The 23,897-nt window shown below is 47.4% G+C and overlaps 2 protein-coding genes and 1 long non-coding RNA gene across 3 annotated transcripts; 1 reads left to right on the top strand and 2 right to left on the bottom strand.

Moving 5' to 3' along the window:
- The first annotated feature begins 3,335 nt into the window (after positions 1 to 3,335).
- On the top strand, positions 3,336 to 5,349 carry LOC117855637 (cytochrome P450 86A1). Its single transcript, XM_034738023.2, has one exon. The coding sequence runs from the start codon at positions 3,485 to 3,487 to the stop codon at positions 5,126 to 5,128; it is 1,644 nt and encodes a 547-aa protein (XP_034593914.1). The 5' UTR covers positions 3,336 to 3,484; the 3' UTR covers positions 5,129 to 5,349.
- Positions 5,350 to 6,982: 1,633 nt separating this feature from the next.
- On the bottom strand, positions 6,983 to 10,875 carry LOC117857497 (glycerol-3-phosphate 2-O-acyltransferase 6). The gene is made up of 2 exons (XM_034740183.2): positions 10,013 to 10,875; positions 6,983 to 8,097 (listed from the first exon to the last, which is right to left on the bottom strand). The coding sequence occupies exons 1-2, from the start codon at positions 10,628 to 10,630 to the stop codon at positions 7,219 to 7,221; spliced, it is 1,497 nt and encodes a 498-aa protein (XP_034596074.1). The 5' UTR covers positions 10,631 to 10,875; the 3' UTR covers positions 6,983 to 7,218.
- Positions 10,876 to 13,224: 2,349 nt separating this feature from the next.
- LOC117857498 (uncharacterized) lies at positions 13,225 to 15,376 on the bottom strand. Its single transcript, XR_004640776.2, has 3 exons — positions 15,201 to 15,376; positions 14,027 to 14,112; positions 13,225 to 13,571 (listed from the first exon to the last, which is right to left on the bottom strand). It is a non-coding gene; the product is annotated as an uncharacterized lncRNA (long non-coding RNA).
- Positions 15,377 to 23,897: the final 8,521 nt, after the last annotated feature.

A 23,897-nucleotide genomic window follows, 5' to 3' on the forward strand; every position in this document is an offset into this window, starting at 1 on the left:
ATTTGAGGACAGCTCAGTTTGAGAGTGAGCTTCAGAATGGCGAGCTAAATAGGCCACCGCGCGCCAGGGAAGTCCGCCAGCGCCGCTCACCGACTCACCGTCCGGGCGTCGACCCTGCTGCCTGGTGGCTTCACAACAAATCTGCAACGCGGCCTCCCGTCTCTGGGCACTCCGCGCTCTCAAGCGCCGGCCAGCATCTCACCTCCCGAAGGAGGTAACGAGGGGTTGCCATGACCGGCAGCAGCGGCGCGGGAGGGGGTGGAAGCGGCAGCTGCCAGCTGGGCGCGGGAATTCGATGGAGGGCGAGCAAGGGACGAGAGGCAGCGGGGGGCGGGGGACTCGCGGTGGTCGCCGGCGGCGCGTTGCTGACCCCAAGATTTGCGGAACCTCCCCCCCCTCTCGCGTAATAGAATTTGGATCGCGACTAATAATCGCGATCCAAATAATTTACATATAACCCCTGGTTTGGATCGCGATTAATAATCGTGATCCGAATATTTACAAATAGCATCCAAAATTTTCGAACAACACCCTACCGGCTTGGATCCCCGTTCCCAGGTCTATCCCCAGGTTCAGCACTTGAGCTCTCAGCTCCGCGCCCCTGAATACTGCAGCAAGGACGGGAAAGGAAGGGCGCGCGCGGATCGTCGCCCTCCCAACCAGTGGAGCGAGCAGACGCGCGCTTGAATTCACGTGAGAGCTCGCCATGGGTCATGGCAGCTTGGCCCGTAGCTTGTCTGTTTCGGGATTTAGCCAGATGCCGGTGCTACCTCGTACTGCTATGCTTAAGCTGATATTGCTTGTTTAGGAACCGGCAATCGTACTCCTAATTGCTTGCTTAGGAGTTAGGAACCTGGAATCGTACTGCCTTGATTCACATTCGAGTAATCAGTAGTGTTTGTGGGCAGAAGTTTCGTGATGCTAGTTTGCTGAATTGGGGATAGTAAAATGTTTGTCCAAGCATTTAGGGTGACTGGATTAATATCTGAACTGCAATATTTGCAGAATTTTTGAACTATATCTATCTACCACTCTAAAACAATAGCAGTCTTGGCATAAGGATTGTTTCTGTAGATGTAAAGCCTATGCACAACAATTTCACTGAATTTACGTTTCACGTACATCCAGTGGAATCAGGATTAATTTTCCTGCACATTGTGAGCAGCTTTCATTTTTTTAGGAAAAAAATGACAGTAATTTTTCATGGAAGTCAATAATGTCAGTGCTTTTGTATCGGTCAATGTAACAACATCATTTGCCTCTGATAAAACTAAAGAGAGTGGTGTTTAAACTGAGCTTTTATCCCTCCTTGCTCTGGACTGCTATTGATAATAGTCCTCCATACATCATTAGATGTAAATCAATTTCCAAAGCCACCAGATGTTTTCAACTATTTGAAGGGGCAATATGTATGGAGGACTATTATGCATAGGAAATTATAATTTACAGTGTTTAAACACACTCACATGAATTCCTGCACTATAATTAATCACTCACGGTCAGCATATTCATATGATACTCTAACAATCTGACATACACATCATTGTTGCAATGTTACTTTACGTGACACATTCTCGCAACTGATGAATATTTTTTGATCTGTACAATCTTCACTTAGTTTCAAAGACGTTTTATCAGCGGCTTGTCGAGGTCGTCTTAGCACTGTCTGTGCAGTCCTACTCTGCTAGTGTTTTTCTCGTTTCAATTTCATCCAGTATAGCCAGCAGCAACTCTGTTTGGTGCTGTACCAAGTCATGGTTGACTAGTATAAGCAAAGTCGGGACAGAGTGATCTGGTGGACACCATCAGTCCATCACCAGGAAGATAAGCCAAAAATGGATCGATTTCGAGATTTTTGATTTCTCATCTGCAAACATTGTTGCTGTGACCCGAAACCACATGTTATGTTTTCCTCCCCCTTTAGTTGTTGTATACTTTGTTAATTTGACAAAAACAAACGCGAACACTCACACACTTCTCTGAGTTTTTCTACATGTCTTATTTCTCACCGTCAGTATCGGTACTGGAATTTGCAGGAGCGCAAAAGGTAGGCCACAACCTCTGCAAATAGGAATTTTGTTGGAAACTGAAACTGCATAGTATCAGACACAGACTTATATCATAGTTTTTTCCCCAGCCTTTGCATCATCTTGGTATGCTTCAGCACTGAAGTTGAGAAATTCTGCTGAAACTGAAACTGCATAGTATCAGACTTTAAATGATTCATTCCTGCCTCTGCATTTGCATGTCCTTGTGGATTGTGATACTACCAGCATCTATTCAAGCATTCAAGGTATTACTAGCACCTGCTCCAAGGCATAATTACTACTTTAGAATTTTAATGGAAACACCCCCAAGGAGAAAATAACAGCGTGACCAATTTGGGAAGCAGAGCCTATATTGGACCGCATTTTTTTTCCTCCAGACTAGATCAGCCCACTTCTCGAGCCAAGTTCTAGTTTTAGCCCATGACAGTCCTCTTTCCACTAAACTAAGGTCCAATTTTGCTGATTGTTAAGTGTTTTTTTTCCTTCAAGGATTTTCAAAGATAATTTAATGCCATTATTTATTAAATATTTCTTACAGAATTAGGTTTTCGAATTGGATGTTTAGCACTTGAAATCGCCGAAGCCAAAAGGAGATAAAAAAAAGAATTACTGTTCTAAACAGTTATTAAGATAATAAAAAAGTTGATTGAATTTTTTTGGCATAGTACCATTTGGATACTGTCAAGTGCCAACTACCAAGAACACACAATCGAAAGTTAGAACGTACTCGTCGTAACAAGAATATGATGGAAATGAAACCTCTCGTAAATGAATTTGGCCTTATGTCCATTTGCTTTTTCTTTCTTGTTTAATTTGTTGGGTGAATAGCTGGTAGGCCAGATATTTCTCACCAACTATTGCTGCCAAGTCGGTGTTGGGAGCACTGCATGATTCTAGTATGTCAAAGGTGAGGCATTTGACGAAATAGGTTAGTTAAAGTATGGGCAACCATCCCGGTAGTTCGCACTAGCAAGAAGGAAAGCGAGAGAGGTCTTCAAGGCAGCACACGCACTGAATTTTCTACAGCAAAACCAGTGCCAAATACCACCTACAGCGCTCCTTGCTTTCTGTTACACGCTTTGAAACAAAAAGGCACCAACCGCGATTACTTTAGTCCCAGTACGTTCACTGAAGTGAGCAACATTGCTAGATTAAAGATTCTTGTTGAGCAGAACGGCCATCAAGGCAAGAAGTATGGACAAGAACAACGCATTTTATTTGCCCAGGAGGAATTCAAAATCTTGCCAGACTGAACCACATTTAAACTTGGGGCGCAGAGGATATATATACACGAGGGCGCCAAACACATTTCCCAACTCACCAAGAACACCTCCATTTCTTAATCGCAGCGGCTAATCCCAAACCCTCCTAATTATATCGCCAGAGTGTTACTGCAGCCAGGTGCAGCAGTACACAAGCTTAAAACGCACACCGGCATGGCAATGATACTGGATGCTGGCGCGTTGCATTTGCACCCCTACGCTGTCGCCGCCGCCGCCGCGGCTTTGGTTTCAGCGTACATGGTGTGGTTCTGGGCGCTGACGCGGCGGCTGTCGGGGCCGCGGGTGTGGCCGCTCGTCGGCAGCCTGCCCAGCGTCGTGCTGAACCGGGCGCGCGTCCACGACTGGATCGTCGACAACCTGCGCTCCACGGGGGAGGCGGCCACGTACCAGACGTGCATCCTGCCGCTGCCGTTCCTGGCGCGGCGCCAGGGCCTGGTGACCGTGACGTGCAACCCGCGGAACCTGGAGCACATCCTGCGCGCGCGCTTCGACAACTACCCCAAGGGCCCCATGTGGCAGGCGGCGTTCCACGACCTCCTCGGCCAGGGCATCTTCAACTCCGACGGCGAGACGTGGCTGCTCCAGCGAAAGACCGCGGCGCTCGAGTTCACCACCCGGACCTTGCGCCAGGCGATGGCGCGCTGGGCCAACCGCATCATCAAGTACCGCCTCTGGGGCATCCTCGCCGATCACAGCGGCGCCGCAGCGAGCGTCGACCTCCAAGACCTGCTCTTGCGCCTCACCTTCGACAACATCTGCGGCCTCACCTTCGGCAAGGACCCCGAGACCCTGTCGCCGGGGTTGCAAGAGAACCCTTTCGCCAACGCTTTCGACTCCGCCACCGAGGCGACGCTGCAGAGGTTCCTGTTCCCCAGCTTCCTGTGGCGCATCAAGAAGGCGCTCGGCGTCGGGAGCGAGCGGAACCTCCGCGAGAGCCTCGCGATCGTGGACCGGTACATGACGGAGGCCATCGCGGCGCGCAAGGCGACGCCGTCGGACGACCTGCTCTCCAGGTTCATGAAGAAGCGCGACGGCAACGGGAGGGCGTTCCCTGAGGACGTGCTCCAGTGGATCGCGCTCAACTTCGTGCTCGCCGGGCGCGACACGTCGTCCGTCGCGCTCAGCTGGTTCTTCTGGATGCTCATGCTGCGCCGCGACGTCGAGCGCAAGGTGGTCGTGGAGATCGCGTCCGTGCTCAGGGAGACCCGGGGTGACGACACGGGTAGGTGGACCGAGGAGCCGCTGGACTTCGACGAGCTGGACCGGCTCGTGTACCTGAAGGCGGCGCTGGCGGAGACGCTGCGGCTGTACCCCTCGGTGCCGCAGGACTCCAAGTACGTGGTGGCGGACGACGTGCTGCCGGACGGCACCGTGGTGCCGGCCGGCTCGGCGGTCACCTACTCCATCTACTCGGTTGGGAGGATGGAGAGCATATGGGGGAAGGACTGCGCCGAGTTCCGACCCGAGCGGTGGCTGTCGGCGGATGGGACCCGGTTCGAGCCGGCCAAGGACGCGTACCGCTTCGTGGCGTTCAACGGCGGGCCGAGGACGTGCCTCGGCAAGGACCTGGCCTACCTGCAGATGAAGTCCATCGCGTCGGCCGTGCTGCTCCGCCACTCGATGGAGCTCGTCCCGGGGCACAAGGTGGAGCAGAAGATGTCGCTCACGCTGTTCATGAAGAACGGTCTCCGCGTGCACGTCAAGCCGAGGGACCTCGCCGGCTACGTCGCGCCATCGGAGGAGGCACCGCAGCAGGGAGCCTTTGTGATCCCGACCACCACAGCGGCAGCTGCTTAAGTATGACTCGTGCGATGTGCCCACGCACATTGGCTTCTTCGTGCATGCTGTGCTGCCTCTTGAAGCTGTCCTGCCTGTCAAAGTCATATCGTTTTTCCCCTGCATTAGACTGTTATAGGTTTGTTCGCTATTGTTGCCTACTTGAGTGTGTTTGTGTGGATCGAGCTGTGTACTTTTGTTGAGGTCTGCTGGATGAACAAAGCTCTTTATTCCATTATTAATACTAGTTTTTCAAAATGTGAGGCAAAAATTCCAACCTCTACTCTTCATGCCCTCGGATGTAACAAAAGTCAGACGAAGAACTTGCATCGGGAGAGCGCCCACGGTCGGCTGTTGCCTACTCGATGGACCCCTCGAACTGCAGCTCGTACTTTTTTTCTTCTAACTTAGCAGTAAATAAATGAGGCGATTACATTTTTCTAACTTAGCAGTAAATAAATGAATAAATGAGGAGATTACTATGAAATCTATGAATAAGCGTCTCGTCAATTCCGGAATTAGAGTTACACAGGAAATATGGCATATGAGATTACCATTGAAAATTAAGATTTTCATCGTAGGAGGAATTGGAATGGGGATAGATATTGCAGCTTTTTGGAGTTCCGAGGAACCCATTAATCATCTTTTCCTTCATTGTTGATCCAAATTTCTATGACGTGCGATACATTTAGTATTTGGTACGCCAACAATCATCAATGACATGTTCCCTTTCATGGGTTAAACAGTAGGGCACATGCCAAATCTGTACCTACTGGTGAGGTATCAACTTTTTGTTGGGCAATATGTCTGTCTCGAAATGAGGTGGTTTTTGACAAATGTCGAGTGAAAACTTTTTTGCAGGTACTATTCATATTGTCTTTGATCTTGAGCCGAGTTGCAGCGAAGTAAGAACGATGAGAAGCTCTTCATTTTAGCATGCCAAACCTTGGAGATGGCAGCTTATTTAGGTTTCTTTAATTTAAATGGATGATCTTTTTAGTTTGTGAATTGGTTTTGAGTCGTCTTTGTGTCTTTTTTTCAAACTTATGGGCATAGCAAGTGCTACTACTTGTAATAATAATGGATTGATCATCTTCAATAATGGACTGATCAAGGTTGATGCCGGAATATTATCCATTATCTAAAAAATAAATGAGGAGATGGTGAGGGAGAGAGTTGACGACCGGATGGACCCTCGAATTGCAGCTCTTACTTTTTTGCTAACTTAGCAGTAAATAAACGAGGAGAGGGTGAGTGAGAGAGCTTAGGTACGACATTGGGGCAAATATGTACATGTTTTTTGTGCATGGTATAGAAGAAACAACTTCATTATACTATGTATTAAAAAAGTGTATCATATATACTTGTACTATATGATAACTTTGGGAAACATGGTGTGTCGAGTAAATCTGAAAAAAAACAACTGTGCTGTATAATTACCCATCATTCTATTCGAAAATGGATGAAGTTTTAGATAATTATGAATCCTTTGCTACGCGGTCGAAGGTCCAGAGACGGTTTTGTAATAAAAGTCAGATGAAGAACTTGCAGCACGAGAGCACCCACGGTCGCCCGATTAAGTTTGATGTTGCCGACCAGATGAACCCCTCAAATTGCAGTTTGTACTTTTTTTTTTTGCTAACTTAGCAGTAAATAAATGAGGAGAGGGTGAGGGAGAGAGCTTATGTACGAAACACAACCATTTGAAACCACACAATAGTATTGGGGCAAATATGTACATGTTGTTTGAGCACTAGTATAAAAGAAACAGCTTCATTATACTATGTGTTAAAAAACGTGTATCATATATACTTGTACTATATGATAACTTTGGAAAGAGATGGCATGTCGAGTAACTCTGAAAAAAACAACAACTGTGCTGTATAATTACCCATCCTTCTATTCGAAAATGGATGAATTTTAAGATAATTATGATCTCCAATCTTGTACTAATACACGGCCCACATGACATTGTCAATGGAAACAATAAGTAATTGACCAACTTTTCGACAAACAACAATTAATCGGAACAAATAACAGCAGTATTGTAATTAATCGGCTGCCTGAGTCCGGAGTACTGATTGTTTGCTGCCGCGGCCTTGATTTGATCGCTAGTTCTTCTCCTTCTCCTTGTTCTTGGACGGGACACGGCCGTCGGTGCCGGCGAGTATGCTGTACTTCTCCTTTCGGGTGATGGTGGTGCACTCGAAGCCGAGCTGCCCGCTGAGCGTCTTCTGGATGTAATTGGCCACCTCGATGGGCGACTTGCCACCGCTGCAGGTGAGCTCCTTGGGCAGCTGGTTCAGGAACGTGACCTCGTACGTCGGCCGCGGGTTCATGAAGAAGAAGTAGGGGTCCATGATCTTGAAGCCGCGCACGGTTGAGCCGTGGAACATGCTCTCCTTGGTGTTGATGGCCACGGGCACGATGCGGTCGGTGAGCTCGGCGAACAGGGCGCTGAAGCGCAGTAGGAAGGGCTCGCGGCAGGTGGTGCCCTCGGGGCAGATGACGAGGTCGCCCTCCTCCAGCAGGCGTCGGATGTTCTCGGCGTCCTTCTCGCGCTCCCGCGACAGCGCGACGGCCTTGATAGGCGAGATGAGCTCGGAGAACTTGGAGATGCTGTAGGTGACGCAGCTGACCTTGCGGCGGAGCGCGACAGCGACCTCGACGGGGTCGAGCACGGTGCGGTGGTTGCACACGAAGAGGACCCCCGGGTGGCCCTTCTTGGGCGGGGGCGGCGGGTTACCCTTGACGATGAGCCTGATGCCCATGAGCTTGTAGGTGTAGTAGACGATGCGCTCGGGCAGGGGCAGGTTGATGTAGACCCGCATGAGCGCGAGCGCGAAGCCGAACGGCATCCACAGGAAGGTGACGAGCGCGACGAGCGGCGTCGGGCGCTGCACGAGGCGGCCGTCGTGCAGGATCAGCGGGCTCAGCAGCTGGTTCTTGGCCACCGGGCTGTACTTCCTCGACGTCACCAGGTAGGCCTCCTGCACAGCCACAGCCACCGGTGCGCTCAATAATTTTGCCATGTGCTTTGTAATAGTAGTACCAACCACAAAGCTGTAGTAGCAATAGTCAATAGTGACGAGCGGTGCGGTTCGATGAACTGAAAGACATGCATGATGTTTCAGAGACCACCACATTCCACCAAACACAGAAATCGCCTCAGCAAGTATTTTGAAGCTAAAACACCGCACACAAGTGAAGTGCTACTGCTACCAAATACCAATTCCGTGTAACGATTTCAGAGACCACAAGCTGGCGGCTTGATGTATACTCAAACTACCGATCTGCTGCACGTGAAGTAGCCCACAGCGTAGCAGGCCAAAGATGGCCGGACAACTAGCCCTGCTGCCACTACCAGCACCCGAACAGGGTGCAAGACACTACTCCAGTCTCCAGCACTGGGGCGAGAAACAAATTAGTTATACTGGCAAGACAGCGCCATACCGACGGTCCCAGGACGAACAGTGCACGTACCGTATTTACTCCACTGCCAGGCCGGCCGGCCGGACGATGGAAAGAAAGAAAAAGAAGCGGCAGTCTTAGATCTGGCACGCTCAGCGCCAGCTTTCATGCCTCACGCGCCAGCCAGCCGCTCCAGGCCGGTCTCCTTCATTGCGCCCGGCCGGGGACAGGGCGCCATGAATTCACCACCAAACAGCCGTAAATGGAGCCGAGACGAGGCCGGAGCCGGGACGGGGACGGATGCGACTGTGACGAGTGATCCACTGATCCCGCGCATTCAATCCGCACGGCCCAGCCGCCAGCGACACCACCGATATGATCTCCAGCGTCCACCCACTGTCCCACGCGCCACGCTACCGATCTCTCTCGATCATGCTCACTTCCGCTGTCAAACGTGTCAACGATGACAGCTGAGAGGTGACGACCATCCTGAGTTATCACTTATCAGGGCATTACGAAGGCTGATGGCAGTGCGGAGACACTAGATGGTGCGCTGTTACTGTAGCAGCTTGGACGGGAGCAGCAGCTGTTCAGTGTTCAGAGTGTACAGCTACTGCATATATGTGTCATAAAGGCCTGGCATCGACTAAACTCTCTGATTTCTTGAGAAAACAAATGGACAGAGATTAGTACACTGCTCCGCATGAGGAGTACGTTGGTTGATATACTCCGCCTGGACTGTCTTTAAAATCTCAACTTTGCATTACTCAACAAGCCCTAAGATTCTAGACGGTTCTACTGACTGTGGTGGTGTATGGTCATACCAAATTTGCCAGAACATCTTAAGTTCCAATCTGGGTTGGCCTTCAGGCTAAAAAAACACTGAACAAGTGTCTTTAGTGACATGCCTACCTAAACTGTGAAAGGGCCGAGTGCTTTTAATTTCTACTTAAATTCCAACCTGCCACACTATAGTTCCAGGTTGCCGGCTAAAACCTAAACCATGTATGTCGGATGCTACCAGGGGCGTCGTTTGGATTTTAGTACGAATTAAAATTCATGTCACATCAAATATTCGGAGGCTAGTTAATTATAAAACTAATTACACAGATAGAGGCTAATTCCCGAGACGAATCTATTAAGACTAATTAATTCATCATTAGCACATATTTACTGTAGCACCGCATTATCAAATCATGAACTAATTAGGCTTAATAGATTCACCTCGCAAATTAGCCTCCATTTGTGCAATTGATTTTTATAATTAATAGATTCACCTTCCAATTAATTTTATAATTAGTATATAAACATTCGGATGTGATAGAAATTTTAGGAAACAGGGTCTAAATACTCCACGAGATCAGATATTTAGATCAGGTAACAACGCCGTACGATACCAATTCGGAGCACGCGGTCACACGTAGACACAGTATCAATAACTGACGAGAATTTTGCAAGTAAATTAAGACACGGGATGGGATTACGACGTCAAACCTTGCAGATGGACATGAAGTCGAAGTCGGTCTCCCTGTCCCCCATGCCGACGTCGGGCACGGCGTCGCCGAGCTCCTTGACGACGGCCTGCTTCTTGTGGTCGCCGACGAGCACGCCGGGCTTGACCATGAAGCCCGTGGCCTTGCCGTTCTTGCCGACCTCCAGCTCCGTCCCGACGACCTTGTCTGCGCCGAGGAATGCCCGTGCGAAGGGCTCCACCATGATCCGTGGGCTGGCCGTGATGATGTAGCGCTTGCCGAAGGAGTTGAACACCCTCCAGCTCTCCGGGTGCACGTCGCCGGCGTAGAACTTGGGCAGCACGGAGCGCGCCACCATCTCGATGCTGCGCACCTTGAGCCCCGCGACGGAGATGTAGACGAGCGTGCTGATGGCCAGCGACTCGGAGAAGAAGATGTAGGTGACGTAGACGAATGGCACGGAGAGGAGGAGGAGCACGGCGCGGAGGACGCTGCCGGCCTCGAGCGCCACGAGGAGGTAGTAGGGGAACGCGCTCCGGGAGATGAGCAGCGTGCCGTCCAGGTCGGCGGCCACCGTCTGCTCCGACCGCCCCTCCGAGCAGCACTCCTCGATGGGCTTGAACCGGCGAGACGCCACCATCTTGCTAGCGCTCGATCTCGCCAGCAGGCCGGCCCCGGAGAAGGAGGGGTTGGAGGCTTGGAGCAGAGCAGAGGGGATCGAGACTGCGAGTTGGCAGTGGAGTGGGGCGGCGAGGCGGAGTTAATAAATATACGCGAGGCTGGTCGTTGGTGGTGACGGGGCTGTATTGCATGGATACCCGTGGATTGATGGGAAGGCCTGCAGCTGCAGAGGCCACAGGCCAGCGCCAGCCTCGACGGGAGACGGTGTATAACTGCAAGGCACCACACCCTCTTCCCGCAGCTAACTTGAGTGGCCATTACTTCTAGAGAGCGATGTGCGCCACGGGAGAGCATCGTGCGTGAGGAGGTTAGCTAGCCGATGGCCGATGCCAAGTGGTAGTACACCGTACTACGCCGCGCTAGAAAAGGTAAATGCCGCCGTGAGCTATCTCGTCCGCATTTTCTCACCAGCACGTTGAATTTATGAGAGGCAGATCGAGGCGGATGAGTGGACGCCAACGGGCAGCCGTGCCGGGCTCGCGTCGTATCTGGCCTGACCTGTCCACGATTCCCTTTTCCCGTGCGCCCGAGACGAAACGCTGATGGTTATCCCAAGCCCGCAAGAGACGTATAATCGTCGTCGCAGGCGGCAGCAGTATCGACAAGTCCATAAGCTTTGGCTTCGTCATCCAGCAGGAGGATGGGGCGTGCGCGACTGGGCAGAGATGGGGAGAGGAGGCTTTAATCGCGTCGGAATAGTTGGTTGGGAAGTTTATGGTGCGCGGCGGCCCATTGATTTGCGTCGCCGCTAGCCTCGGTAGTCAACAACTAAACCACGTCAGACAGCTGATGGCCAACTGCAGCGGCAGCGCGGAATTAATCACGCGCTTCGGATTACGCAAAAAGATTGTTGTTGCGGAGCAAACAAATGCGATGGCGACATGGACTAGACGTAAACATGCTGTGCACGGCGCAGGAACTTTTCTACGTCCTACACATGCTACAGGTGTGATGCAGCAATCACTTTGGTTAAGAGGGCTCAGAACTGTCCCAACAGTCGAGGGTAACAAAACTTTGGAACACTGAAGATTCAGCATTGTCTGTCCTTCTGGAATGTGACAGTGAAGATAGGTATGGAGGGAGGATTATATCCTGCTGCCCCCACCCCTAAACACAAGTCTAGTGAGAATTATACTGCACGAAGGATTAAAAAAAAGAATTATGCTGCACGAAGGATTAAAAAAAAGAATTATGCTGCACGATATATTGATGAGGCATGTGTAGAGTAGAGCCCCATACCGTTGCCTGTAGGGGCATGTAGGCGAAGAGCCACAGGAGCATGTTCGTCAGAGGTGAGGGCTCACAGCATCGAAGAACCGAAGGAATTTTTGTAGGAATCAACAATGTATCCAGAGTGGTCAATCCCAATATCCCAAGGACGAACCAGGCTGCACGATATCTTAGTAAAAATTCTCGGTTATTCATATCTGCTGTAGCCTGAAGAAATGCATCCTTTGAAAATTGAGATCCACGTCTCTTCTGGTGTAGTTCCGATTAGCCTTCAAATGTAGTGGATATTTTCACGATAACAACATCATGGAAGAAATGGTCGGACACCCAGTAATGTTCCTTCCCACCAGAAAGGTTAACGTTCACCTGCTCGTGTTGAATAATGAGTTTCTGTAAGCAATCTCGCACAATGCATGCCAGAAAACAGGAAATGATTTTGTATATTACCCTAATGATTGCCGAAATATTCGTTTTCTAGAGTTATCATTTTATATCAAAACCAAAAAAAATGCATATTACAAATAAATACTCGTATCAATCTTTGCACCCACATGACTTATTTTCTTTCATTGCCGACCCATAAATGAATAAGCTGCGAATGACTGCAACTGCAACCGCAGTAGAATGCCGTGTGGACCCTGCCTTCACAACCAGACCTCAATATCAATATGACCACAACCATGTGATCAGTTGGGATAAGATCTTGATTGATTACATTGTGGATCTGAGCCACCGATGATGTTACCTCTTATGTTCACCAGAGCGTTTCTATAACATCTTTATGTTACATAGCCTTTGTACTGTGAATTCACGCGAAAGGAAATGATTAACCATTCTGGTAGTCCTTCCAGAGCACTGTATATTTCTGTTGTTGAGCATGTGCTAACCATTATGCATACAAGCTACTTTGGTCAATAGTCTGAACTCTGAAGTGTCCCAGTTAAGTCCCAATTCTACATGATTTTACCCGTTTTGCCAAGGAGAAACTGGGAAAGAGAGTACTGATTGCTACTTAATCGGGAACAGAAGAAAAACCACACGCTGATGCTGGCAAAACATTTCATTAATGGTAGCTTGTTATATGTCACTGTTAGCCTGCATGACATAGTTGTTAGGCGATGAAAATAGTACTAGGTCTAGGCTACACTATCATGGAAACGAAACAAGTCTACACATAAGGACATGTCACTAGAACCAGACTTCTCAACCGAACATGCATACAAGAATGATATATGTTCCCTCAACACACAAGAGCAAAGGACTGACCAGCCAGCCAGATCATGGCCTTTAGCCGGTAATAGTCAGATTCCACCCCAAAATTCATTCTTTTTTTCTCGAACACGCAGGAGAGCTGCGTATCATTATATTAATAGTAGAACAAGGAGTCATACAGAGACCCAAACACACACCCACACACACTAGAACGTGTAGATCCTAATCACCTTTTACAAGAAAAAACCCCAAAATTCATTCTTATTGTAACTTTATTCAAAGTCATCAATTTAAAACGCCAAAGGGCATGTAATAGCAAACGGGAATCAGAACAGAGCAAATAAAAGAGGCAAAAATATTAATCAACCTGTGTGAACACTTCTCCAGGAGCTGATGGGGAAGCAATAACTAGCAGAAATAAGCTGGTTGTCCACTGTTTTTTTCCCATTACCCTGGACCTGAAAAATTAGTATTTTGTTTAGCCACATCAATTTGATTCTTAAAGATACTGAGGGCGACTGGCAAGGATTTACATGGTCCTGACAATAGGCACCACTTCAACAGGTAGGCAGATTTTAAGGATTGGAAGGCGCATGTGACTGTCCCCTTTGGTACTGTTGCACGCACCAGGGCAAATTTACTGATGATATCTAGAGTAGTTGCTACCTGTGGAGGCAAGCTGCGGAGGGAGGTTCAAAGGATGAAAGGAGGACAAATTGGTCGTGTTTAAAAGAATATTGACATTTCATTTATCTTAGAGTGATTGAGTGGCATTTTTTTCTTGGGGGCCTTTGATATCATTCTAAAAAGAAGCATGGGAGCACTAAAAATAAAATAGTTATTAAAAAATAATAAAGAAAATTCGAAAACTGATGTAATAAAGCCCAAAGAATAATTATAGAAAACGCAATACCTTCGTCATACCATAGATTTTCAGATTGCCCGTTCAACACGAAAATATCAAACTTTGAAATTTTACAGGCCTTCAGCTATAAGATTCTAGAAAACAAAAAAAAAGCAAATTAACAATTTTGGTAGGCATAGAGTATCTCTTACTGTTAGATGGTGCACAGAAGAAACAGCCAGCAGGTGCATGAACACAATCTTCCGGAAAACAACAACATAATGACAGGTCACACGCTACCACTACCGTACTAGGAAGCTACAAGCTAGTGTTTTCGAAAGTGGCAATCATGTGTACTACTATACTTCAGGAAAAGAAAACATCAAACCTGTATATCCGAGGAACTGTTCCCGTTTAACTGACGACAGCAACATCAGTGACAAAAATTATGATGGACCAAAAACAAGCACACAACCTGACAGACTATTGTCTGCCATCATAAGGAAAGGGAAGACATAAACGGTAAAGAAAATGACATGAGAAATCAGATCTAGCTTTTCGTGCAAGTAAGTTGTAAACATATGCAAAGCAAGTAGGCTGGTGTAACTAACAGGAAATTGATGCGGTATGCAATGACTAAACCATGCAACCACTACTGGGCAAAGGAAATCAGTGAAGTGAAGTATTACAAGTAAGCGTAACTCCTATATTTAGCATAGGATGCATAACAAATAATCCCTTCGAATTCACATCCCGATGTGCCAACGCACTGAGTGCTATCCAAAATTTTTACTGTAGTGTTACTAGCACTAGCTGTACAGGGGCTACTTGGTCTTTCGCACAACACGGTCTGTTCGTGATTCACGTGTGCCTTCAGGAGTTCAGTACTTCAGGTCCAGGATGATGATCAGGCTGATCTGAATTGCAATCTAAATTCTCTCTGCCCTTTAAAAATTCAGTACCACTTGAGGTCAATCGGTCACTGCAGAACTTACATCAAGCTGCGGCATATGTCCGAATAAGCAACCATAAAACAATTCACTAGAAAACCAGCGAATCACCAGGACAATTAACAATACAGTTCTAGAGGAGATGGAAATAAGCAACAACCGTAAAAAAAAAAAACTATCTGCAGAAATCGGCGACTTTGAACGGAGGCACAGGTATTCTGGCGCCGCTGCTCTAAATCGAGCGGTTAAATCTATAAAGGGGAACGAAAGGATACGGCATTGGTTATTGTTACCTCGCCACCTCGGTGAGATCTGCCTTGGCCATAGTTGCCGGAGGCGAGATCACTGAAGAGCGCCGCGCGGCGCCGCCGCCGCCGCCCCGTTGCCTTTCGGGAGAGGTCGAGGACCCCGTTGAGCCTGCGCCATTACATGGGCTTGGCAATGACAGCATTGGACGACTGGGCCACTATGTTGTCACCAATATGGGCCACTTAAACCAGATGTTGTTTTGGGCCATTATATAGGAAAACTGTTATTTATGTGGAGACTACGACAATAAATAGTCCAAGGTGATCAAATGAAACTTTTTACAAACACATCTACGAGCAATCTAGCATCATAATCTGGTAGTTCCTTTCACAGATGATGAAATGAAATGAAATCATATCCTATCCTCTATAATATACCCAATGGACAATAGTTCTAGTAGGACCGATGTGTCCGTCGTCGGTCAGGGTCGCCAGAGGCATTGGAGTAATTTTTCTCGCCCCTGAGCGCATGACTTGTAGGCCAGATGATGAAGGTTATCCATCGCCGCTAATCTGTACGGGTGAAATCACTAACACGCAGTGCGCGCCGTACAAAAGTAAAGGTGTAGCTTGCCAATCAGCTGATTCTTTACTCGGTGAAAAGTTTGCTTCACCATCGAGTTGCTCTCCATTACTTCGCCACCTCCACTCCAAAAGTCATGAACAGAAACTCGACACCAAAATGGCAAAATCCCGAGAGGGCGAAGAGAAAAAGCGTACCCTGAAATTTCAGTAACAGCAGCCGAGCACAATCATGGCCACCAAATGCATCAATCGGTAACCTGTCACAGATCACGGAAGATGTACAATCTCGTGTGCCGTTCGTTCCAAAAAAAAAATCACGGAAAGATGTACGCGGCGTGACGTCACAGCAAGGGGCAGGTGGCGCCTACCACGAATATCCAAGACCATCTGCGCCACACATTTTCTTTCCCGTGGGGCGGGGTGCAGGACCACCGTCCTGGGCCCGCGTATCGAAATCAGCCCAGGAAGGTTGGTGCGTGGGCCATACGTGGCCCGACTGCCGGCTCCGGGAGGCCCGATTGCACCAGCCATTCGTCCGTTCCCGTCAAGTTGCGCGCAGCGCGCATGTCGCGACGATCGGACAGCCAGCAACCATCTAGTCTAGTGCACCCAAGTGGCCAGTATTTCCTGCTGCTCCAGCAAAGACTCGCTGTAGTTTCCTCGCAATCGCAATCGCAAGCGCTCTGAATCTGAACACATTTTCATCCACATAAGTAGTTCCAGGCCATGCGCAGAGTCTTGGGGTGCAAATTGCCGCAGATTTTCCGTGGGAGATCCCAAAGATCTGCGTCTTTTTGGGCATATCCTTGGTTATGAATACGCACCTCCCGTTTGAATTTCCACGTGTGACGGATATTTGTTCGGGAAGCCACGTCGTCAAAATTCTTGAATGAATCTTTGACGTTAGCTTGGAAACCTCGCCACTTGCCATGTTGGTGCTGACACGGCAGAAATCACTAGATCAGCAAGTGAAAAGGGCGGGCACTGAGGAACTGAAGCTGGGTGGGAAAAGTACGTGCCAATTTTGCAGCACCAGATATTCTACCTTGCTCATCGCAAAAGGTATATTACAGTATAATCCTGCAAAGGCAAATATTGCAAGATGTTCCTGCAAATAGAAGAGATGGATGGTGGAAGGAAAAAACTGCACGTGGACGAATTTGGTGACGGTTTCATCCAAACGACCACTGCAACAAAAAAAAACGTCTTGGCAGTACAACAGTTTCTTCGGAAAAGGGAGGAAGGTTCTAGAATTGATGGCTCGCCGGTCTCCCGCGCGGCATGACCAAGAAAGGCAAACGCCCAAGCTTCTGCAGATATCGCTGGTGTGTGAACAATGGAGACACGTTGAGTGGAGCGAGGATAGGTGGCAGATGCGACAGGTACGGTGATGGGGAGCTCCGGAGACCCGGTGACGACGGGTTAACCAGAGGGGGGATAAGAGCAGGACGTGTGAGATGGAATGCAGACACGGGCACTCGGCGAGAGTGACGAGCCGACTGCCGGGGGGGAATCGCTGTGAGGCGGTGTGGACTGTGGAGATAACTGAGGGGTGGCGTTGGATCGTCGGCGATTGTTCATCAACGGCATCTCTGTCGGCCATCGAGTTATCCAGCTGAACAGCTGATGCCATTCAGAGGATCTCGGCATGACCAGTGTCTAAGTCGGCATACTGCTGCTATCGCTCCAACTGTGTTCTGTTGAAATACACTGATTCCAGTAATCAGATCAGATTAACGGAGCTTCTGGTGCTTTGTTCAGCAAATAAAGTCAAAGGAGGTTACTGCTTGTAGACAATGCTCCGACTGTAGAGCAGTGGGGCTACTGCGTGGAAAATTGCATTCGTGCCAGACAAAGGAGAATGATACCTGACTGGTTATCCCTGCAAATATCTGAGCTGAGGCGAGCAGCAAAGTGGCAGCAAGCCATCGCGACGCCGATTGACGTGAGCAGCCACCTGAAAGCCGCTGAATCGACGCAGGAATTTCACCGGCGGTCAAAATCCCCGTTCGGGCCCGATAGCAACACCAGCTGCTATAAACCTGTGCGCACGTGAACAGTCTTAATTAATCCACTGTTAGTCGTGTGGTGCGGCGAGCTTTGTAGCGGAGCAGACGCAGAGCTCACGCCGGCCGGTCATGCCGCTGTCACCGCCGTCGCGTCGGAATTGCGGGGAAAAGAAAGTTTCGAGACGAGAGGAGATCGGGCACGGAACGCACGGCGACCGTCCGCATCGCGCGCGGACGGGAGACGATATACATGTACAGTAATTCAGTATTCCAGAGGACGATAACATCCACTGATGTAGCCACCTGTTTAAGCATCTTCGTTGGATCTCAATCACGCGTCTTTAGGCTATCATATGGTGAGATGAATATTCTGGATCGCCATCAAGCCAATTGTTCACGTCCAACTTTCTTTTTTAACTCGTAGCAGGAGGAGAAGCTCGTACAGACTCTTTGAGGGAACCGCACAAGTAGAGTTCGGTTAAACTAGTTTGGCAGCTTTGGTGCCAAGTTGCTGTAATTTTGCATTGCGGCTCAGTAGTCCAAAATCTCTGATGCAGGGGTTAGACTGAGAATTTCATTTTATTTTTGGATCAAAGTTAGACAGAGAAATGGGAGACTACAGATCATTTTTGCAGTTGAGGACTATTGAGCTGCACCAATTTGATTCTGAACATGTGGATTCGTTGGAGATTTCGTTGGGATCTATCGGGTTGATGCTGTTTCACTGTCTGGACTTGCTGCCAAAAACAGCAGGAGATGCAGGCATATCAAAATCTTTACGCCCATGCATGTTGAGATCTAAAACTTTGAATAGGAAGGAAACCTTGATTCCTGACCACACAAGGTTGCAGCAACCATTTTGCCTGTAAACTTTCCAAACGGTTGAAGACCTTTGCTGGATTGAACGATAGCTGCCCAAAAGTCCTTGCAGAAGAGAACATCAGCAACGCATCTAGACGGGGATGTGTAACGCACAACTCGATTTGTGGTGTTTAACTCTTGATTCTCAAGAATACACTCCGATTTAGTAGCGAGATCCTCACATGAATGTTAGAGATTCAGACAGGATCCTCTTATCGCAGCCGCCACCACCAGACAGAGCTGACCAGAGTCGTCTTCTTCCTTCCCACCTCCTCTCTCGGCTAACTGCTCTCTATAATAGCACTCCACCTACAGTCTTGGCCTAGCATTACTTGGGCCATCAACTTGGGCCGAGATACTCGAACAATCTTCTTAGCGCCACCGATTCCTCCAGCTAACTCATTAGGTTGCTGCTCTCTTCCTTGGTCAATTGATTCTTCTTCAGGCTTCTCATGTAGCTTCAGCTTCGTGACATTCCCACCTCCATTAGTACAGCTGAAGTAGCCGGAAATTGTTGTTGTAGCGCCGCCTCATTTTCCCACTTTGACAGTGAGATTGGCCAAGAAGACCAATGTATCAGAACTTGATCAACAACATAATTGCTTCTTTGAATAGAACGGTGTTGAAGCATACGCAATGGAACTTGGAATTGTGTGTCAATAGGGGTAGAGTGGGACTGACCTGTTGGTTAGTGCCCATAGCACGCTTCAGTTGTGAAACATGGAATACTAGATGAATAGCCGAGAATGATGGAAGTTGTAGACGATATGCCACAGCTCCAATCTTTTCCATCACCAAGAATGGCCCAAAGTATCAAAATGACAATTTGTAGTTGGCTCTAGGCATGATTGACTTTTGAATATAAGGTTGAAGTTTCAAATGAACAAAATCCTCCACCTGAAATACTATTTCTGCTCTATTCTTGTCAGCATGATGTTTCTGCCTCTGTTGAGCTCTTATGAGATGCTGCTGTAAGAGTTCACTCAAAAGCTTCCTATTGGACAACCATTCTTTTAGATCATCCATAGCACAAGCTTCCACTCTGTCAATCCCTAATTGTCTTGGCATATGATCATAAAGCACTTCAAATGGGATCTTGTTAAGAGATGAGTGATATGATGTATTGTACCAGAACTCAACATGTGCTAGCCACTCTTTCCATTCAGTAGGACAGTTATGCACAAAGCATCTCAGATAAGCTCTAGACATTGATTAACTCATTCTATTTGCCCATCTGTCTGTGGATGATAAGTTGAACTAAGTTTCAAGTCAGTACCAGACATTTTTAACAACTCTTTCCATAGAGTACTATTTCCATAGAGGACTAGTGAAAATTATGTCCCTATCTGAGATTATCACCTGAGGTAAACCTTGAAGCTTATATACATTGTCCATATACACCAGTGCAACTAGACGTGATCATTTGTCAGGTCAGGTTGGGTTTGGGTTGGGTTCTTTTGGGTTGTTGGGTTAGATTTTTTGGCCCACACTCGACCCGTCACATGGTTGGGTCAGGTTGGGTCGGGTCGGGTTTTTTGAGTTCTAGATCAAAAATTTTGGCCCGCGCCCGACCCGTCACATGGTCGGGTCGGGTTGGAGTTTTTTCAGGTGGGTCAGGTCAGGTTTTTCGGGTCGAGCGGCCCATGGTCAGGCCTAAGTGCAACCTTCACGGCTGTTAATGGGTGGGTCAGAGGGATAAAATGTGCATATTTTGAGAACTTATCTACTACTGCAAAATGCAATTGTAATGTTTAGAGGTTGGCAATCCTTCAATGAAATCTATTTGACAACTTGCCATGCATGTTCAGGAACAGGTAAAGGTTGAAGCAAACCTGGGTATTTCACATGTTCAGTTTTAGCCTTTTGGCATACAGACCAGCTATTGACAAATTCTTGAACTATTTTCTTTAATCCAGGCTAAGCAAATAGGGTTCTAACTCTTGTATAAGTGACATGAATACCAAAGTGACCTTGTCGGTGCAAAATCTGGCCGACAAGTAAATATTTGTAGTTTTGTCGTGTGTTAGATCGGATATGACCTAGCACACAATGGCACAGGATGTATACTGGTTCGGGCAACGCGCCCTACGTCCAGTTAGGGGCAGTCGGTCTCTATGTAGAAGCGGGGGGGGGGGGGGGGTCCGTCCTCTTTTATAGTATAAGGGGACAGTCCTTACAGATCGGGGGAGGATAAGAGAGTGAGTGTGCAGGTGCTGCCTAGTCTTGTCGAATCCCACATCGGTGGATACGGTGTAGCTTCCGTCCTCGGTCGTTATTCTCCTGGTCAGGACACTACGCCATAGCGGGTAGGTTTATGACGCCATTGTACAGACATGCGCAGTGCATGGCGTGGTACGGCTCCGCGTACGGTCGCCTGACCCAGGCGCTACCTCATTATCCGCCCTACCTGCTCCCTGGGCCCACTTTGGGCGGACGTCCCCGGTCGAGGAGATCAGTGCAAGTGGTACAGTAAATCCCCAGTTGGGGGATTAGGTTGGGAGAACTCAGACGGGAGCGCTCGGTCGGGGGTACTCAGTCGAGGTTGGACTGTGGCCCCACCCCCGGCTAGCTTCCTCTAGTCGGGGCGCCGACCAGGCCTCCTGGTTGGAGGAGCTGGTCGGCGGCCGGATTGTGGTCTCGGCCTGGCTGTGCGTAGCTGGGCCGACCCAGGTACACGTTTGTTTATGTTGCCCTTTATTGGGCTAAGCGTTGTGGGAAAGTAGTCCTGTTGGGGATCCCAGTTCTATGGACCTGTCAAACCTACAATAGGACTTGCATGGAGAGCTTGGAGTACTTTGTGTTGTGCTTTAACATTATATATTAGCCAGATTTTACTTTTGTACTTGATGACACCATTGTTTAAAGAGAAATGGCTAACAGAACCTAATACATACAAGGATGCCAATAATTTACTGAATTCAAGATGAGCAGAATATCTTTCAATAACACTTTGCATCCAAACTGGCTGTAGCTGAGAAACTGCCAGTGTTTCTTGATGGTGAGGTGAAGTGACTCCTGCCAAAGCATTAGCCACTTTGTTATCAAAGCCCTTTTTATTGCAGATCTTATATTGCAATCCCAACATTTTGGTCATAGCTTTGTGTTGCCAAGGTGTTGACAATCTCTAATCATCAAGGTGTATCAAACTCTTTTGATATGTAAGAATGAGAAATTCACCTTGCAACAAATACTATCTCCAACGATCAATGGCCATCAATATAGCTAAAAATTCCGTTTCATAAATGGACAGAGTCTAATTTCTAGGTCCTAAAGCTTTTCTTACAAAATCATTTTGTAAACATGATGTCCATTCTGTTGTAGGATTGCCCCCACTTATTTATCAGAAGCATCAGTTTCCACAACAAACTGCTTGGAAAAGTCAGGCAATGCTAAAATTGGAGCTGTGATGAGAGCCTCTTTTAAAGTGTTGAATGCTTCATCATGAATAGAGGTCGGCAAGAACAGCTCATTTTTCTTGAGAAGATTAGTGAGTGGTTTGGAGATAATACCAAAATTCCTCATAAATTTTCTGTAATATCCTGCCAAGCCTAGAAAGCTTCTCAACTCTTTAACAGAAATTGGAACTGGTTAGTGTTGTACAATTTGGACTTCACTTGGATCAGGTGCTACTCGTTTTGCACTGACAATGTGGCCTAAGTAAGGGAGTTCTTGCTTTGCAAAAGAACATTTGGATAGTTTTTCTTGAATTGATGTTCTTGTAATAGCTTGCACACAGCTGAAATATGTTCCAAATATTGTTGCCAAGTTTTACTATAAACAAGTATGTCATAAATGAAAACAATGGCACAATTCCTTCACAGTAGAACCAGGATGTTGTTCATCACCCTCTGAAATGTAGCAGGCCCTCCAATAACCACATACAACATTACTTTATATTCAAAGTGCCCATGGTGGGTTTGAAAAGCTGTTTTGAACTGATCTGACTTTTTGATCCTAATTTGATGGAACCCCGATCACATCTCTAAGGATGTGAACCACTGTGCACCAGCTAATTCATCCATAAATTCATCTATGACAGGTAATAGAAACTTGTCATTAACTGTCAATGCATTTAGTCTTCTATAATCAACACATAGCTTCCAATCACCAGTTTTCTTCTTGACTAGCAACACTGATGAGGCAAATAGACTGGTACTAGCTTGGATCATGCCATTCTTCAACAACTCATTCACTTGTGCTTCAATTTCGTCTTTCTGAGCTGGGTTGTATCTATAAGGCCTGAGCTTGAAAGGTTGAGCTCCAGCAATGAAAGGGATTGAATGATCATATGGCCTTTAAGAGGTAGAATTGTTGGCTCCTTAAACAGATCATCAAACTGATTGACAAGATCTTGAACTTCATGAAGCCAATCATTGGTATTTTCACTTGAGTTCGCTGAATATAGTTCAAGTATGCACCAAAGTTCATCTTTCCTTAGGAGATGTTCCACTTCTACATCAGAAATTAGCTGACATTCGGTCAAATCAGGTCTAATGCCTTTTAGTTTAACTCTAGAACTGTTGTACTCAAAAGACATCCACTTAAGCTTCCAATATACTTCCATTGGGCTGTATATTTCCAACCAGTCCATACCCAATATAACATCATAATATGTGAGAGGCAGTATTTTCAGGGATACAGTGAAGCATTGGCCATTGATCCAAACTTTGCAAGCTGGTAGTTCATAAGTGCAAGTGAGCAGATTACCATTAGCTACTCTCACTTGAATTGGGGTTGGTAGTTGCTTCCAATTGGGTATCTTGCATGCCATACTTTCACTGATGAAGTTACCAGAACTGCTAGAATCAGCAAGTATGATTGCACTTAAATCCATCACTTTCCCAGAAAACTTGATTGTCCTTGGGGCTTCTACTCCATTAACAGCAGCCAGTGACAGTGCACAAAGATCTTCTCCAGAATCAGACTCATAGGAGTGAGGTTATAAAGGGAATTCCACATTTGGATCTCGAATGAGTTACTATAGTTCTTCAACAACATTCAGAACAACTGTTGGAGCACATTTATGGCTTGGATTCTACCTTAAGCCACACTTAAAGCATAAGCCCTTGGTTTTTCTGTAGGTCATCAGTGCTACTAACTTGTTTTCAGGAGCTTGACTGCTAGAAGCCTTATAAGATTCTGAACTTCTTTTCTCATCAGCTGCAGGGGTTGGGACTGAAGCCTTTACTTGCAGAGAGTGTATCAGGATTGCTTGTTTTCTCAGAAGATCTGATAGGAGTGACAAAATCAACCTTCCTATGTTCTTTCTTGGGAAAACCTCCAATCA

Source organism: Setaria viridis, chromosome 5, assembly GCF_005286985.2.
Source record: "Setaria viridis chromosome 5, Setaria_viridis_v4.0, whole genome shotgun sequence".
Classification (NCBI taxonomy): domain Eukaryota; kingdom Viridiplantae; phylum Streptophyta; class Magnoliopsida; order Poales; family Poaceae; genus Setaria; species Setaria viridis.

Excerpts from the sequence above, each read along its gene's own strand:
- LOC117857497 (XM_034740183.2), bottom strand. The coding sequence starts at position 10,630 with ATGGTGGCGTCTCGCCGGTTCAAGCCCATCGAGGAGTGCTGCTCGGAG. Across the intron at positions 8,098-10,012 it reads ACTTCATGTCCATCTGCAAG|GAGGCCTACCTGGTGACGTC; the intron begins GTTTGACGTCGT and ends GTGGCTGTGCAG.
- LOC117855637 (XM_034738023.2), top strand. The coding sequence starts at position 3,485 with ATGGCAATGATACTGGATGCTGGCGCGTTGCATTTGCACCCCTACGCT.